This window comes from Podarcis muralis, chromosome 5, assembly GCF_964188315.1.
Source record: "Podarcis muralis chromosome 5, rPodMur119.hap1.1, whole genome shotgun sequence".
NCBI lineage: Eukaryota > Metazoa > Chordata > Lepidosauria > Squamata > Lacertidae > Podarcis > Podarcis muralis.
This window is the reverse complement of record NC_135659.1, coordinates 86385049-86404430: the sequence shown is the minus strand read 5'-3', so window position 1 is coordinate 86404430 and position 19382 is coordinate 86385049. Positions and strand designations below refer to the sequence as shown.

General features: G+C 45.3%; 1 protein-coding gene across 2 annotated transcripts in view; it reads right to left on the bottom strand.

Moving 5' to 3' along the window:
- The window catches only part of CASS4 (Cas scaffold protein family member 4), a 44370-nt gene extending 31888 nt beyond the window's left edge, over positions 1-12482 (bottom strand). Inside the window, exon 1 of one of the 2 annotated variants that reach the window (XM_028735257.2) lies at positions 12069-12482. In XM_028735257.2, coding sequence (XP_028591090.2) covers positions 12069-12080 — 12 coding nt within the window. In that variant the 5' untranslated portion in view covers positions 12081-12482. The remainder of the gene's footprint in view (positions 1-12068) is intronic. The other variant, XM_028735256.2, reaches the window with a different exon arrangement.
- Between the last annotated feature and the right edge of the window lie 6900 nt (positions 12483-19382).

Sequence of the window (19382 nt, the reverse complement as noted above, 5' to 3'; positions counted from 1 at the left end):
AACACAAGCTCTGTCCCTCAACCTGATGCCATGCCTTCCCATCCTGCAGCACCTGACTCTTGAAGCAACAGCCTCACTCTACCCAATGGCAGGACCAGGCCTGCATAATAAACTACTGATGCAATAACTATATAACGTTCATTCAACACTTGCATGGGATCAGTCTTTCTGTGAGGCAGCACCTATGCGCTGGAACTCGCTGCACATTGATAATAGGCAGGCACCTTTGCTATATTGTTTTTGGGACATCCTAAATAAATTTAAAATGCTAACAAAAGCCTACCCAGAAATGTAATTTACACATGTAATATTATCTGCTGATTATACTTTAAAAATCAACTTATTTTTTATTGTTTAGATTCATCAGTATTTTTAGTGACTATTTTATAAAGTTCTATGCAAACTGCTTACGGGACGCGGGTGGCGCTGTGGGTAAAACCTCAGCGCCTAGGACTTGCCGATCGCATGGTCGGCGGTTCGAATCCCGGTGGCGGGGTGCGCTCTCGTCGTTCGGTCCCAGCGCCTGCCAACCTAGCAGTTCGAAATCACCCCCGGGTGCAAGTAGATAAATAGGGACTGCTTACCAGCGGGAAGGTAAACGGCGTTCCGTGTGCTGCGCTGGCTCGCCAGATGCAGCTTGTCACGCTGGCCACGTGACCCAGAAGTGTCTGCGGACAGCCCTGGCTCCCAGCCTATAGAGTGAGATGAGCGCACAACCCTAGAGTCTTAAGGAAATCAGCCCTGAGTGCTCACTGGAAGGACAGATCCTGAAGCTGAGGCTCCAAGACTTTGGCCACCTCATGAGAAGAGAAGACTCCCTGGAAAAGACCCTGATGTTGGGAAAGATGGAGGGCACAAGGAGAAGGGGACGACATAGGACGAGATGGTTGGACAGTGTTCTCGAAGCTACTAAGGTGAGTTTGACCAAACTGCGGGAGGCAGTGGAAGACAGGAGTGCCTGGCGTGCTCTAGTCCATGGGGTCATGAAGAGTCAGACACGACTAAACACAAATCCTGTTGAATTAAGAAAATGGTAGTGTATAGACACTCTTGAAAAAGACTTACTTCAGTGTCCCTTCCAAGTCTATTTGAGTCTATCTGAGCATTCTGCATTTCCCCTTAGAGTCACACTTCCCATCTGCTTTGAGAAGGTACTATCTTGTGAAAACACAACTTCCTTCTCGTTGCTTGAGGGTTCTGTATATTTTTAGTACCCGCTACTAGCAAGGCAAAATTTTTACCCATCTTGTCAAATCGTCAACTTTGCTTGCAGGGCAAAGGAGAAGAGGATTTGGAAACCAAATGCAATGCAGCATTGAAGGCCCATTTCTGGGGTCTCTTTCAGGGCCCAGGAGCACATTTGGAAATCATTAAGAAACTGTTGTAGGCACCACAGAATGACCCTTTCACAGAAGGAAAACTGGCAGCACTCAGGACCTTGAAAAACAGGCAGAGCGCCTTAACATGTGCTTAAAGCAGTACCATACCACTTCAAACAGAATCCTGGGAACTGTAGTTTGTTAAGGGTGCTGAGAGCTGTTAGGAGATCCCTTACAGAGCTACGATTCCCAGCTTGGGCCCATATCTCCTGTTTGTCTTAATTCAGCTTCATCTAAGGACATTAGGCTTGCTAGAGAGGTTAAAAGCAACAAAAAAGGCTTTTATGGGTATGTTCATAGCAAAAGGAAGAACAAAGAAACCGTGGGGTCACTCAGAGGAGAAGATGGTGAAATGCAAACAGGGGACACAGAAAGGGCTGAACTCCTCAATGCCTTCTTTGCCTCAGTCTTCTCCGATAAAGAAAACAATGCCCGACCTGAAGAATTTGGAGCAAATGATTCAGCAGAGGAAACACAGCCCAGAATAACTAAGGAGATAGTACAAGAATACTTGGCTAGTCTAGATGTATTCAAGTCTCCAGGGCCAGATGAACTGCATCCAAGAGTATTAAAAGAACTGGCAGATGTGATTTCAGAACCACTGGCAGTCATCTTTGAGAATTCCTGGAGAACAGGCGAAGTCCCGGCAGACTGGAGGAGGGCAAATGTTGTCCCTATTTTCAAAAAGGGAAAAAGAGAGGACCCAAATAATTACCGCCCAGTCAGTCTGACATCAATACCAGGGAAGATTCTGGAGCAGATCATTAAGCAAACAGTCTGTGAGCACCTAGAAAGGAATGCTGTGATCACCAATAGTCAGCATGGATTTCTGAAAAATAAGTCATGTCAGACTAACCTGATCTCGTTTTTTGACAGAATTACAAGCCTGGTAGATGAAGGGAACGCAGTGGATGTAGTCTACCTTGATTTCAGCAAGGCATTTGACAAGGTGCCCCATGATATTCTTGTAAAGAAGCTGGTAAAATGCGGTCTTGACTATGCTACCACTCAGTGGATTTGTAACTGGCTGACTGACCGAACCCAAAGGGTGCTCATCAATGGTTCCTCTTCATCCTGGAGAAGAGTGACTAGTGGGGTGCCACAGGGTTCTGTCTTGGGCCCGGTCTTATTCAACATCTTTATCAACGACTTGGATGATGGACTCAAGGGCATCCTGATCAAATTTGCAGATGACACCAAACTGGGAGGGGTGGCTAACACCCCAGAGGACAGGATCACACTTCAAAACGACCTTGACAGATTAGAGAACTGGGCCAAAACAAACAAGATGAATTTTAACAGGGAGAAATGTAAAGTATTGCACTTGGGCAAAAAAAATGAGAGGCACAAATACAAGATGGGTGACACCTGGCTTGAGAGCAGTACATGTGAAAAGGATCTAGGTGTCTTGGTTGACCACAAACTTGACATGAGCCAACAGTGTGACGCGGCAGCTAAAAAAGCCAATGCAATTCTGGGCCTCATCAATAGGAGTATAGCATCTAGATCAAGGGAAGTAATAGTGCCACTATATTCTGCTCTGGTCAGACCTCACCTGGAGTACTGTGTCCAGTTCTGGGCACCACAGTTCAAGAAGGACACTGACAAACTGGAACGTGTCCAGAGGAGGGCAACCAAAATGGTCAAAGGCCTGGAAATGATGCCTTATGAGGAACGGCTAAGGGAGCTGGGCATGTTTAGCCTGGAGAAGAGGAGGTTAAGGGGTGATATGATAGCCATGTTCAAATATATAAAAGGATGTCACATAGAGGAGGGAGAAAGGTTGTTTTCTGCTGCTCCAGAGAAGTGGACACGGAGCAATGGATCCAAACTACAAGAAAGAAGATTCCACCTAAACATTAGGAAGAACTTCCTGACAGTAAGAGCTGTTCGACAGTGGAATTTGCTGCCAAGGAGTGTGGTGGAGTCTCCTTCTTTGGAGGTCTTTAAGCAGAGGCTTGACAACCATATGTCAGGAGTGCTCTGATGGTGTTTCCTGCTTGGCAGGGGGTTGGACTCGATGGCCCTTGTGGTCTCTTCCAACTCTATGATTCTATGATTCTATGATTCTACTCAGTGAGTCAAATACTGCTTTTTAAGTTCTCTTTAATGTTTGTCTTCTCTTTCTCTTAGTTTAGAACTCTGTGCCATTATTCTTTAAAAGTATTCTTTCATTTTTCTTTCTTTTTTCGGTACCTGCACATTTAACCTCATATCAAAAAATTTTAACAGGTAAGAGTCTTCCCCTCCCCTTTCTTTAGAGCTCTTGCCTGCAAGGGCATCTTTACAGGATCATTTTCCTGTGAGTAAGAAGTTGCTGAAGTCCTGTGGCGTGTTTTTTGTAATGCTCATTTATTACCAAATATACAGGTCGAGCGGGTGAAAAGCAAGCAGGCAAAACACAGGTAAACCTGGTGGTCACTTAAAGGTAAAAGGTACCCCTGCCCGTATGGGCCAGTCGTGACCGACTCTGGGGTTGCGTGCTCATCTCGCTTAAGAGGCCGGGAGCCAGCGCTGTCCGAGGACACTTCCGGGTCACGTGGCCAGCGTGACGAAGCTGCTCTGGCGAGCCAGCACCAGCGCAGCGCACGGAAACGCCGTTTACCTTCCCGCTATAAAGCAGTACCTATTTATCTACATGCACTTAGGGGTGCTTTCGAACTGCTAGGTGGGCAGGAGCTGGGACCGAATGACGGGAGCTCACCCCGCCTTGGGGATTCGAACCGCCGACCATACGATCGGCAAGTCCTAGGCACTGAGGTTTTACCCACAGCGCCACCCGCGTCTCAACTTACTCATTGCCAAATAAGAGAAGATGAGAGGACACATCCTTGCATATTTGCTCCCTGTCCCCCGCAGGCGGACTTTGATAATCTTTCATAATATAGTGCCCTGTGTGAGCCCAAAATTTGGCACCCCCAAATTTTCTACTCAACTATGGATCTTCTCGGTTTCACACCTGTGTGGCTTGGTGTCCTGAGTAGGGGAACCGCCCACACTGCCCTAAATCCGGCACTGTCCCCCCTCTTCAGATCAAACCTGAATTTCAGCTCTAGACACAGAGGTCTGACCCCCTGAGCTAGCCTTTCCACCTCAAAGGCTGCTGGAAAGATGGCCCCAGAGCCAAGCCAGAAACAGCACCAGCGCTCCTTGGCCGCGGTTATCCACGGGACTTCTTTGAGGTCTTGTTGTGCCGACCATGGCAACCGCACTTGCAGGAAAAGGAAATGAATGCATTTCACACCCAGCCAGAGGAAGGCCTGCCCTTTCAGCTCTGCCTCTGCTTCGGAGCATCTTCCACTTTGTCATGTTATTTCCCCCCGCCTCTCATTTCCCTTTTCGACCTGGTTCAGCGGCAGTGACTCATGCAGCATGATGACAGCTCAGGAGGACTGAAAGAATGAGAAATTGGGCTCTTGTTGTGCAAACCCAGCCACATCAACATTTAAAGCATGTTCACAGTCATGGGATCCTGGGAACTGCAGTTTGTTAAAGGTGCCAAAAGCTGTTCAGAGACCCTTCAGATTAAAGCTGCAGCACCCAGATTCTTTTGGGGGAAGCCACGGCTCTTCAAGTGATATAGGTAAAGGTAAAGGTACCTCTGACCATTAGGTCCAGTCATGGCCGACTCTGGGGTTGTGGCGCTCATCTCGCTTTATTGGTCGAGAGAGCCGGCATACAGCTTCCGGGTCATGTGGCCAGCATGACTAAGCCTCTTCTGGCGAACCAGAGGAGTGCACGGAAACGCCATTTACCTTCCCACCAGAGCGGTACCTATTTATCTACTTGCACTTTAATGTGCTTTCGAACTGCTAGGTTGGCAGGAGCAGGGACCAAGCAACAGGAGCTCACCCCGTCGCGGGGATTCGAACCGCCGACCTTCTGATGGGCAAGTCCTAGGCTTTGTGGTTTAACCCACAGCACCACCCGCATCCCTCAAGTGTTATAAGGGTGCTTTAAATGCTTGATGTGGATGTGACCTATATTACCGTTTTGGCTGCAGTATGGCAAGTGCTGTTAAAATACCTGCTTGGTTTTAAAAACCTTAGACCAGGGGTGGGGAAGCCATACCTCTTTGGATGTTCTTAGACTCCAACTCCCATCAGCCACAGCCAGCATGGTCAGTGGTGAGGGATGATGGGAGTTGAAGTCCTACAGCACCTAGAAGGCCATGAGTCCCCCTAAGCCTGCCATGGACAATAATAATAATAATAAATAATAAATTTTATTTATATCCCGCCCTCCCCAGCCGAAGCCGGGCTCAGGGCGCCTAACAACAATAAATGCTATCTGCTGCTCTGGAGTCAGGACTGTAGTATAGTGGTCCTTTACATATCCACAGAAAGACAGTGCTGGAGAGTAATTGGTGGGTGTTGAACTTTTTTCAGCCTTTTAAAAGCTTTAGCAGTTCCTGTGCCAACTAGCAAAATGAGCCTCAAATATATTCCTACTACAGGGGTGGATATCATAACCACATACAGTGGTACCTCAGGTTAAGTACTTAATTCGTTCCGGAGGTCCGTACTTAACCTGAAACTGTTCTTAACCTGAAGCACCACTTTAGCTAATGGGGCCTCCTGCTGCTGCCGCACCGCCGGAGCCCGATTTCTGTTCTCATCCTGAAGCAAAGTTCTTAACCTGAAGCACTATTTCTGGGTTAGAGGAGTCTGTAACCTGAAGCGTATGTAACCTGAAGCGTATGTAACCCAAGGTACCACTGTATTCAAAATCTGGCCCCTCCTGTCCTCTGAACCTCCTAACAGATTTTGTTTTTCATGTAAGAGTCCAACCATCCCTATGGCCACTGAGATATATCCCTGGGACAGTGGGAGAAGTGACAGTTCCATGTTGAAATCAGCAAGAACTTTGTTCCGAACCGGAAATTGACTTTGAAAGGAGGTTATCTGCTAGAATATCAACTTGGCCAGTGGTGTGTTTTTAAAGAGTTATTTAAATTTCTAATGTGCCTTAACAAGAACTATTTTGTTGTTGTTGTAATCCATCTGCCTCAAGAGACAATGGAATGCACCTCCTGGGGTGAAGTCAAATTGCTGGAGTATCACAAAGCCTGTTGTGGCTGCAGAGGCTGGTAACTCATAACTAATATAGGCTCAATATTCAAGCAGGCAGGTGTGATTCAATGATGGAAAAAGATCTCGGGTGCCACTGTTGTCTGTAGTTGCTGATGAACACTGGTGACAGCTTCAGGAGTGGAGCTGCACCAAAATTCCACATGTATTTTGCCATTTGGCGGATTTATTACATTTAAAACCACCGTTTTTAAATGCAAGAATTTGCCTTGTACCATATCAGACCATTGCCCCATCTAATCTTCGAGGCTTCAGGTACTTCCCTGTGTCATTTCCTAATCCAAACCTACCTGGAGCTTCCCACATTTCAAACATATACATAGATCATCTGTATGACCAGTTAAATTTATCAGAGCAAGCCTGGAGCCATGGAGAGAGGCTGCCAATCAAAATAGACACTATTGGACTGGATGGATCAATGATTCAGAAAAATTCAGCACCATACAGATGGGGAAGGCAAGCTGAGAAAGGCAGTATAGGGCTGATTTACACATGCATGTACATATATGCATGTGCATCAATTGACATCTTATCATTAAATGAGTTATCACTTGATGTTGCACATGAGCTCTCTATGGGAAAGCATTGTACTTGAAGCAGTTGGCAAAGGGCTGTAGCTCAGTGGTAGAACATCTCCCCAACCCATGACATCTCCAGGTAAGGCTGGGAGAGAGCCCTGTCTCAAATTCTGGAGTCTCAATGCCAATCAGCGTAGATGGACCAATCAGTGAGCTAGATGGACCAATAGCTTGACTCAGTATATTGTCCCATGTTCCAGTCTCACACCTTCAGAGCATCACTTGAGCTCTATTCAGGCATTCCACTTAAGGGTTAAATCAACACATGATGGGGTAGAGCATGGGTAGGCAAACTAAGGCCTGGGGGGTTGGATCTGGCCCAATCGCCTTCTAAATCCAGCCCATGGATGGTCCGGGAATCAGCATGATTTTACATGAGTAGAATGTGTCCTTATATTTAAAATGCATCTCTGGGTTATTTGTGGGGCCTGCCTGCTGTTTTTACATGAGTAGAATGTGTGCCTTTATTTAAAATGCATCTCTGGGTTATTTGTGGGGCATAGGAATTTGTTCATCCCCCCCCCCAAGGTCTGAGGGACAGTGGACTGGCCCCCTGCTGAAAAAGTTTGCTGACCCCTGGGGTAGAGGGACTGTTCCCAGCAGACCCAGACCCATGTTCCACCCCAGAGTCACCCCTCCCTCTGGCCCAAAAGCTTTATATACCAACAACTCCCATAAAAATGGTCTCCAAGCAACCAGGTTTGTCATCCACCAAGTCCTGCCAATTTGTGCCCAACCATAATCATCTCTGCTCCTATCCTCAGAACAATGGCACTGTGATGATAACCCACACACCTGTACAGCTACGGTGGCAAATATTTCCATCCTTGGTGGGCCAGATCCAGCACCCCCAATGAGGCACTCTGATGGGTAGATGGGTTCGGCCACCTGTCAACATTGGTTGACCCATATTTCCTTTGTAGTGTGACCTGAATTCAAGCAAGATCCCTGCCAATTAATTCTCCAATACAACTCCAATCAGCTACACTCCATAGTGTGACAACATACAACTGACTTGGAGCAGTTAGCTCCTGCTCCCAAATCCCTTTCCTGTACCAAGGATAACATGAATTGCACTGCCACCCAGAATCCTTGGGAAGAAGCATTTGGGGATTCCACCAGGACTGTGACAAGAAGATTGTCTCGCCTCTTATGTATCCCATTGATCACTTGTGCTCTAGAGATGAGGGCCTCCTGCAGACACCATGTTATCAGGAGTTTCATTCTGCACAGTGTAGGAATTGTCCTTTAGTGTTATGGCATCTGCCCTTTGGAATTCCTTCCTGTTAAATATTAGACATTTCTGTTGCCTTTTCTGCACCTACTAAAAACCTTTCCACTTTCAACAAGCCTTTTAAACTGAGATCTTTCCCACTCTGCATCTGTATTGGAATTGTATTGGAGTATTGATGTTTTCACTGTTGTTGTTTGCCACCCTGGGCTTCACCCTGGGAGGGTGGGCAGGATATAAATTTTACCATCTTCAGAGGCCCTTCCCTGAGTTGTTGTTGTTTAGTTGTTTAGTCCTGTCTGACTCTTCGTGACCCCATGGAGCAGAGAACGCCAGGGACTCCTGTCTTCCACTGCCTCCCACAGCTTGGTCAAACTCATGCTGGTAGCTTCAAGAACACTGTCCAACCATCTTGTCCTCTGCAGTCCCCTTCTCCTTGTGCCCTCCATCTTTCCCAACATCAGGGTTTTTTCCAGGGAGTCTTCCCTTCTCACGAGGTGGCCAAAGTATTGGAGGCTCAGCTTCCTTCCAGTGAGCACTCAGGGCTGATTTCCCTAAGAATTGATAGATTTGATCTTCTTGCAGTCCATGGGACTCTCAAGAGTCTCCTCCAGCACCATAATTCAAAAGCATCAATTCTTCGGCGATCAGCCTTCTTTATGGTCCAGCTCTCACTTCCATACATCACTACTGGGAAAACCATAGCTTTAACGGAGTACCTCTGCCTTATAAGTGATCAAAGAGAGGGTCTTTTTATTCATCCCCCATCTTTTGGAAGAATCATCCCTGAGAAGCTTGCCTTGAACCAGGTGAAGACATTGCATTCTAACATGCCTTTTAATGTGTTATTTAAATTTATTTTGCTACTCATATGTTTTCCTCAGAGCTATGTTTTATCTATTATTTGAATACTACATGCTTGTTTGCTGTTAAAAATATGTACTGATATCTCTCAGGTGTCCTGGAAGTAGAATTGCTGAAGGACATGGTATAATCTTTTAAAACAACTGCATAATTTCTACTCCACTATCAACCTGAATTAGACAAATCTATGTAGCAGGTTCACTTTCTGGACACCCCATTAGAATTATGCAGTGGCTGTAGAACCGCTACCTTATGCCTGATTTGAAAATGCTGCTCACCAGCAATAGACCACAACAGAAACCCAGAAGTCAGTGAGAGAACATTTCAGTCCCCTAGGCTAGTCTCCCCTCAAATTCACCACACTATTTGTTTGTTTGCTTTTGGTCATTTATGTCCCATCTAATCGCTGAAGTTTCTAACTACTAATGCAACAAAAGACTTTGAAGGAAAGCTCAGTATTAAACTGCCATGTCGATTAAGGTCAATTCGGCCTTAATCTAGATTGTGGGCCTCTTTCCCACAACATGTCCTTATTAAGTTACCACAGCATAGCTAGAAAGATGGCATTATGTTGAGCGATTATCACATCACCCACGTCATATTGCATTATTGTATTATCGACATGCCTGCTGTGGTGAATGGGTCGACCCATTCTTGTCTTGTATATATTTGGGCATTTCATAAAAATGACACAAATCTAATGCTTCCCTTTGTAATTCATGACTCTAGTATTTACAACCCCCTGACACCATTTTTCTGCGTCAAAGCATGGATATTAGTTTAGCAAGGCTAACCCTTCAGCATCTGACACACTGGGTTTTGTAGTCCACAAAAGCTTATTCCACAATAAATATGTTAGGTTCACATCCACACCATAACCCATGGTTTTCTCCAAAGAATCCTGGGAACTGTAATTCACTCCTCACAGAACTACAATTTCCAGCACCCTTCAGTTCCCAGGATTCCTTGGGGGAAGCTATGCATGTTAAACTTGATTTAAATGATGGTATTGATGTGACCTGAGACTTTTAGGTGCCACAAGATTATTTATTGTTTCGCTGCAACATAGCTACTCCTCTGGAGTGGACAGAAGTTGCTGTTTAAGCTGCTCAGCTATGAGCAAATAAACACAAAGTCCTTGCTGAGATTCCCAGACAGGTCAAACTGAAACAGCACTCTGAACTGCCATCACTTTATGTTTGACAAGACCCATTTAAAGGCAGACTGGCACGTAACAGTTTTAAAAGTTTGCAATTAAAAGGCTGTGTTGGAATACTGTAGACTTGTAAATGTTTGCTATTTTCTTTTTTTCTTTTCACTTTATGGCACCAAACTTGTGCATTCTTCCTTGCCAGTAAATCCCGCAGAATAAAATTATAAAGGAGACTTGCAGCATCTTAAATTTATTATGGTGTATGTTTTCATGGACTAAAGTCCACTTCATCAAATATATGAAGCACTGCCCTAAGTTGGCAAGTACAGTGGTACCTCGGGTTACAGATGCTTCAGGTTACAGACTCCGCTAACCCAGAAATAGTACCTCGGGTTAAGAACTTTGCTTCAGGATGAGAACAGAAATCGCGCAGCGGCGCAGCGGCAGCGGGAGGCCCCATTAGCTAAAGTGGTGCTTCAGGTTAAGAACAGTTTCAGGTTAAAAATGGACCTCCAGAACGAATGAAGTTCTTAACCCGAGGTACCACTGTACATATACAGATGGGTGCCAAGAGAGAAAATATGTAGACCATGAAGTCAGAGGGAAATGAAATGCAAAAAAGAAAAAGAAAAAAGACAATAGATTGTCATTCTAATAAATTCACTATCTAAAGCAGTGGTTCCTAAACTTTTCTGGGGTCACAGTCCCCTTTGAGAATCTGATGCAAGCCTGGATCCCCTCTCCAGAATAATGGACTTAAACACATGCACGCAACATTTTGCATACAATTTATCTTGTTGCATGGAGGTGGGGTGGGGTCAGAAAGTTTTTGTGCATCAGTGAAGACAATACTAAGCTAGGGGGACCAGTGGTCTGGCTCAATACAAGGCAGCTTCCTGTACTCATTCTTTGCAACAACTAATCAGTAAGCTGCAAGCAGTAGCCGGTCCACCCAGCAAATGGTCTATGTGAAAGAAAGACCATATTGGGGCCACTTGGGACAGATTCAGGACCACAGTTCACTGGTAGAGCACCTGCCTTGAATTCAGAAGTTCTAGCCTTAGTGTCTCCAGGTAAAGTTGGGAAAAGCTGTTCCCAGAAATCGTGGAGAGCTGCTAGAAGTCAGAGGAGACGGTGGTGAGCTAGATGGACCAGTATTCTGATGATGCTGTACAAAGCAGTTTCCTATCTTCCTCCCAAGCAGTTACAAGTAGTCTTTCTCAAAATAAAGGGTGGGTGGGTTAGGCATTTCTGATGTTCAGAAATACATTTCAACTCATCTAAAAGATTATCAAAGTAAAATGGAGAAACTGAACACCCACAATCAGTACATCGTATCTTTTGTACAAGAGGGCAAGGGCATTCAAAGAGCGGTTGTCTCCCCAAAACCATCACACGCAAACCTCCTCTCCGTTCTCGCATATATCAGCTTCTCCTCTTTTCAGAAATCAAAGCTGCAACCCTAAGAACTCTTACTAGAGAGGAAGCCCCACTGAGCCCTGTGGAATTTACACCAGAGTAAGCATGTTCGTTTATGGACTGAATCGTAGGGGAAGGGTGAGGGCAGAGATGCGTGATTTTAAAGTACCGGCATTCACATGAAAAACAATGACAGCACCTACAGAGGAGATGCCCCCAAAGTGTAGATACACCATATAAAACAATTTCATTTTAAAAATAAACCCAATCTTCAAATAAATGCCGCTTAGACACAACCATGCCCCATCCCCATGAAAAGAGAACAGAGCTCAAGGAAACGTCCGCTACACTCACGTTGACTTTCATTTTGCTGTTTTCAGCTGGGAGCCTCTACTCGTCCATCATCCAAATCGCACCCTCCAGATAGACTCTCTTATTCCTGTCTCTCTTTTTTTTCTGTTGTCAAAAGGGGGCAAACAATCAAGCTGGTCTGCAGCACGGCAAGGTTTCCTTGCAGACCTTTTGTGCAGCCTCCTTGCATGGGGAAGTAGCTTTCGAGTGAAGCGAGCAGCCCTCGGGGATGAAAGGCGAGGAGCTAATCGCGCAGCAAATTCCCTTCCAGCGCAGCAATTGGCTTGTAGTTATCTCCATGCAAATGAGGACATCCCATGATCTCCGCCACCCCTGAGGATTTTGGTGCCTCTAGTGTCAAGGGGGCTAAAGGAAGGGGGTGAAACAAAAGCCCAAACAGAGAGTGTTCTTGTTCTTAGATCTCCAACACTTTAGAAACAGCACATCGCTGACTATAATGCAAAACATAAAAAATAAAAAAATGTCTGAGCAGGGCAGATTTTGAGGATGTTTTTTCCAGCAGGCTTGCAAGAACCCAGCTGATGTTTCAAGGTTCGGTCTTGGGCTATGGTGGCGGCTTTGAATTATCCCTGCTCACTCCACCGAGACTGCCCTGCCTCAGTGAACCCTCTTCAAACTACAAAAACAAAGGCTTCGTAATGGCATCGCTTTAGAGGCACACACAGAGAAGGAGAATCGCAAAGAACAAAGCACATTAGCCCTACGAAAATGAAATACTTTCACTGGGGCCCGGCTATTCAAATTGACCATCTGGTCTCCTTGGCTAGAATCTGCTGCTTAATCACTTTTTAACATGCACCGGTTCTGTGCAGCGATCCCCCCGCCCACCGCCCCCGGTTCCTTTTACTCATCATCACCCTTTCCCTTTGTCTTTTGAATTAGACCTTCCTCTTTTCAGAGAAACAATATTTCTGAGAATAAAATGCACACACACACTAGCAAATATTCGATTTACGGTGTCAATATGGCACTACCTTTAACTCAAGACAGGCTTAGGGGAACCTCCAGGTTTACAGAAGTACAGTGGTACCTCGGGTTACAGACGCTTCAGGTTACAGACTCCGCTAACCCAGAAATAGTACCTTGGGTTAAGAACTTTGCTTCAGGATGAGAACAGAAATCGGGCAGTGGCGGCGCAGCGGCAGCAGCGGGAGGCCCCATTAGCCAAAGTGATACCTCAGGTCAAAAACAGTTTCAGGTTAAGAACAGACCTCCAGAGCGAATTAAGTTCTTAACCCGAGGTACCACTGTATGCAAAATCTTTCGGGGAGGGGGGCAGAACCCTCAAAGAGGGAAATTCCCTGAAACAGTCCAATGGGGACTCAGCGGCCACAGAAGACTGACCGATCTTGAGATCCCTGCCCCACAGAAAACCCATGTTAGAAGAGAGCATAGTTCACTGGCTGGAACTGTGACCATGAGCACTCCAAACTACAACCACTACAAAGAGAATTTCTTCAACAGTTTTTCTTAGGCCAGTGTACAAGGACAAATGCAGTTGTGTTTATTTCTGCCCTGTTCGTTTCTGAACATATTGACAATAAAATAATAATATAGATTTCCTCATTGCATCCTACCAGACTTACAGTGCAATCCTATATATGTCTACTCAGAGGTAAGCCACTTTCATATGTGTGGGTATTGGAAGGATACAAATTAATTTTATACATGCTTACTCAAAAGTTCCACTGAGTCCAATATAGTTTATTCCCAGGAAAGTGTGCATTGGGTTTCAACCTCACACTTACATGGGAGTAAGTTGCAGTGTAGAACTTACTTCTGAGTAGTTATTAATAGGCTTGACCTTTTACTCTCTTAAATTCCATCACATTGTTCTCTGCTGACCTACCTTTGCAAATCTGCTACGTCCAATATTTCTATCCATAGTTGTTACCAATAACTGTTGCCCCTTCCTATATCATCATCAGCCATCAAAGCTTTCGTTTTGCAAACTTCTGTGTATGTCACAAAATATATATTTCAAGAAAAAGGATCCAAAATAATATTCTTCAGAAGGCACTGGTGGGGAAAAATGAGCAAATGTTCCTGGAAAAAGGGAATTTCTAAGGCCACAGACAATCAGTACAAAGCATGACAGAAGGGACTCAAGTTACAAAGTGAAGTTCGTTCTCATGACAGTCTTTCTGCAAATAACCCACACACAGGAAAAAGACACACAATATTTTCGCTTTGCTTCATCTTCCTGTGGTTCCTATTTTAGACAGATGATAGGAGGAACAGCCTGACTTGTTAGCTGCAGGCGTCTTTTAAAAAACTTTGCCCATCAGGTGCTTGACTTCCAGAATAGGACAACACAACAGTCACATCTTTTAAAAGAGCATTTTTCTTGATAGACGACACTGGAAATGCCACCAGGAGCTGGGGGACATACTGGTTCCACCCCAAAAAATTTATATACAGCACAGTTGCAATCTACACAAGTCTCTTGGTGGAGGTTAGGGGATGGGCAGGAGAAAAATTATACCAACAAAATTACAAGTTTGTCTGCTCTGAGGGAAGTCCCAGAGAGTTCCAATAAAGCAAGGATCACTTAGCGGGTAACTAGAGGGATCAATGGAACGCAGGTGGCGCTGTGGGTTAAAACACAGAGCCTAGGACTTGCCGATCAGAAGGTTGGCGGTTCCAATCCCCGCGACGGGGTGAGCTGCCGTTGCTCGGTCTCTGCTCTTGCCAACCTAGCAGTTCGAAAGCACGTCAAAGTGCAAGTAGATAAATAGGTACCGCTCCGGCGGGAAGGTAAACGGCTTTTCCGTGCGCTGCTCTGGTTCGCCAGAAGCGGCTTAGTCATGCTGGCCTCATGACCCAGAAGCTGTACGCTGGCTCCCTCGGCCAATAAAGCGAGATGAGCACCGCAACCCCAGAGTCCGCCACGACTGGACCTAATGGTCAGGGGTCCCTTTACCTTTTAGAGGGATCAATGTCTCTCCACAACTATTCCACTGGGCCCAAATGAGGACTTGGTAAGACCTCTCTGACTCCAGCTGTGTCAGGAAATTTCTAGGCAACCTCCAATATTCCATTCTCGGCCAAAATGCTTGAGCATGTGACAGCATCTCCACTCTAGGTCTTTCTGTGTGGTTCATCTAGAGCCATTTCAACAGGGCCAGCCAGTGGCGTAGCGTGGGGGGTGCAGGGGGGGCCGGCCGCACCGGGCGCAACATCTGGGGTTAGGGCAAATCCACGGGTTAGGGGGCGCAAATCCACAGGTTAGGGGGCGCAAATCCACGGGTTAGGGGGCACAAATTACTTGCCTTGCCCCGGGTGCTGACAACCCACGCTACGCCGCTGGGGCCAGCCCACCCTTGAGGCAGTCACCTCAGGCAGCAGATTGGGGAACAGTTGGGAGAGGTGGCAGATATGGGTCCATGCTACTCACCACGCCCTTGGCTTGTCACCCACCTCCTTCTTTGCCTGCTGCAGGTGGTGGTGCCTTCAGTGTGGCAGCTTTGATGGGCTTTGGGAAAGGTAGCTTCAGGGGGCAGTGCCATTTTCTGTTTCGCCTCAAGTAGCAAAACATCCTAGGCCAGCTGTGCATTTCAATTTGGTTTCAGGCCCACTTATATGACTGAGACAGCTTTGGTCCCCTTAGTAGGTAGTTTATGCTGGGAGCAAGATGGGGGGGGGGGGGTGTTGCCATGTTGGTCCTCTTACCAGTTTTTAATACCATCAGCCATGGTATACTTCTGGTTCTCATGGCTGGGATGGGACTAAGTGGCACTGGTTTGTGGTAGTTCCAGTCCTTCCTGGAAGAATGGTTTCAGAAGGTCATGCTGGGAGACTCATGTTTGGTGCTTCAGCTATTTGCCCACGGTGTGGGTGGCCAATCGCATACTCTCAGTTGCTGATTTTACAGTTACCACATATCAAATGCAGGAATGAACAGGGATGCTAAAAATTTTTGCTGGAAGTCAATAACAAGGGTAGTAGAAGCACCTCAATGACCTAGCTCCTTTATTCATGGGTTGTAAAAATTACTGAAATAACAAATTACAAGGATTTTGAATACTGTACCAAAAAGCCCTATTTAAGTGCTTAACAACCCAATTCAAATACTCACAAGTAATTCCCATTAAATTCCCTGGGTCTCACTCTGATGTATGAGTGCAAAAGACAGTACCCAATTATTATTTTCTCGCAGCAGGCCTCAGACTACTGCAAAGCAACCTCATTCATATCTGTAGACAAGACAAAGAATGGGTGATCAATCAAGAAAGGCACCCAGCCAATTCCCACATGCGCAATAAAATCCCCACCCCTTCTGGCCAATTCACCTCCAATAGGTTGATGTTTCAAGGTCTGAATCCCATTCAAGATTTCTCTCTTAGTGCATAAGCCACAGCACCAAAATTAGTAAATTGGTACTGAAGTGTGCTGAATTTTTTAATTTTTTTTTTGCAAGATCTATACCTCAAGCAATTGGAAAACAAGTGGTGACCTTGGAATTCTCACTGTCTTATGTGGGATTTATTTTACATTATTGGTTTCCTGGTCCTAGTTCATTTTTTGACAAAGAGCTGTGGGAATACCCTAAATAGTTTATAAAATATGACTTATAATACCCCATATCATATATTCTCCCCCACTGGAAAGCTCTCCCCTTCAAGATTCTTTGGGACAAAATGTATTCCCCCCCAACGAAGCACTTTAATGAGCAATGACCTCAGTCCTTAGGCAGCCCAAAATAAACATTGGGTCACCTCAAATGACACCACCAGGGGAAGCCCCCCCCCATGACATGTCATCAGAGTTGAGTCTGGCCCACTGGTTTCTGCTTGTGCAAGTCACTGTCAACTAGAGCAACTTCGCAAGAAACGTCACTATTTCACAGGTCAAATGAAATGTTTCGTTTACCTTGGACATATATGGTCTAGCTTGTTTGTTTTCAAATGAGTCATCATAATGATCATCCTCAAATAGATGTTCACCATCCTCTGAACTGAAGTCTTGGCTTACCACAGTTGAGGCCTTGTTTCATACACCCACATCATGGTCCTTCACACTTCTTTGTAGGCTAGTAGACTGAGACTGGCCTCAGGTGCTGGCAGATTCTCTTCCCCATAGAGAACCAACTGCTCACTTCCATCTCTGCCTTCCAACTTCCAGCTCCTGCAAGTGGACTTGCTGTTCTTGGGTCCTGCTCTGAACACCTTCTCCATATCACGGCCGAATACTTTGCACGTTGAGCAGGTTTCACAAAAGTATTTTCTTCTTCTTTGGCAATCACTTGTAGCTGAGTAAGATTGTCTTCCATAAACATGGTTTTAGCAATGAGTCCGTGACTGTGGAGGCCAATTCTGGATCCACACGTTCCACAGTAGGGACACAGGTTTTTGGGCAGGAGTTGATCACAGTGAGGGTTTGCCAAGCGTGCCTTCCTCTTAGCTCGCTACGCCCTTTCATCCTGAGTTCGAGCATCTTCAAAGTCCATGACGCATTTGGTAGAGGCTGTTCTCCAAATGGAGCACTTGCAGGCCAGTGTTTCCCAGTTGTTGGTGTTTATACTACATTTTAAAAGATTTGCCTTGAGAGCGTCTTTGAACTTCTTTTGTTGACCACCAGCATTATGCTTACCATTTTTAAGTTCGGAATAGAGTAGTTCCTTTGGAAGACGATCATCAGACATCCGAACATGACCAGACCAACGAAGTTGATGTTGAAGAATCATTGCTTTGACACTGGTGATCTTTGCTTCTTCCAGTACAAAACAGTATCCGTATGGCGGCAGTTGGTACCTCTCCTTACCTGCTCCAGGCACAGAGCAGAGCACCCATGCCTGCTGGCACCTCCCACTAGTGCATGGATGGTATCATTGGACTTACATATGAAACACCACTCATGCCTGAACGTTTTTATTATTTTTACCCTATTCCATTTATATTCCACCTTCTTCTCCAAGCTCAAGGCAGCATACATGGTTCTTGCCTCCTTATTTAATTTGCACAAGCCTGTGCGGGTAGGTTAGGCTGAGAGACAGTGAGTGGCCCAAGGTCACCCAGTGAGCTTCATGGCTGAGTGGGATTTGAACCCTGGTCTCCCAGGGCCTAGCCCAACCCTAATCACTACACCACACTGGCTCTATGTTGGAAATAAAGGGAATGACAGCATAAGGAAGCCAAGGTGTTCCGTCTTGAACGGGTGGGTTTTATTTTAAAGCTTCCAACTCCCCCTTAATCTCATTCTTGGATTTACTTCTCCCCAGGACTCATCCTTGCTTTGTCCCCTTGCTACTGGGCACATCTGGTTAAGCCAGGCTGATAGGAGAGCAAGCAGGAGGAGAGAAAGAGGGACCAGCTGCTGACTTTTCTAATTTATATGCAGGAGATACAGCAAGGATCACACTGGGAGCTGTCACCTGGGGCAGCCTCCTTTCCGCATAAAATACCTAGAATTTAGCAACCATTTCAGACCCCTGTATACTCCTTTTCTCTTCACTCACTTTCTTACCACCATCTATTGTGTACTGTAGGCTATGCCAGTTTGTCCAAGCTTCTCAATACATTGGGTCCTGCTGACACTTGAGAAAAGCTTTTAACATAATTAAGATTTCAACGGATGCCATCTGCTTATTTGAATGGCAGGCACCATCATATCCCAGTAAGAAATACATTGTGTATCTGAGGAAACAGCTGTATAGGAGACTTAGTTCATTATTTATTGTGCTTCCCTTTATATGCCTATCCTAGAAAGAAATTATCTTATTTTGTGTCGCAATGTAGTGGGTGGACAATTCAGGACATAATGATCTGTCTGCTGTCTGATGAACACAAGTATATATCCTATTAAGTTGCATTATTTGCAATTGCAACAAAGAAAATCCAAGTGAGAATTCTGAACCCAATGTCAGTGGCCTACAAAGGTGACTTGTTATTTGGAGAAAGCTAAAATGAACAGCAACCCTAAGAAGTCTTGAGGTTGATTTTGCCAAGTCGAGGCAATGCAACTGAAAGTTATCAAAAATGAATCTCCGGATGAAAACAATATTACAATAAAAAACCCTTTTATACACTGCTAGGCGTATAATCAGTAGCTTAATGAAAATGCTGCTCTCCTTTTAAACTGGACATGCTGGCTGGCATTTTCCTAGAGAAAATGAATCTTAGTAATCTAAAAGTTGGGATCCAAGACTGCTTTGAAATTGAGAACTATCAAGGAAGACATCTAAAACAGAGCACAAGCTAAATGAGATGTGTAAAAAGCAACATGGGTTTTGGTTTTTTGTATTGTTTATGCAGTGCAACAAAGGTTTCACTTCTTCTTAGGAGTAAAACTATTTTG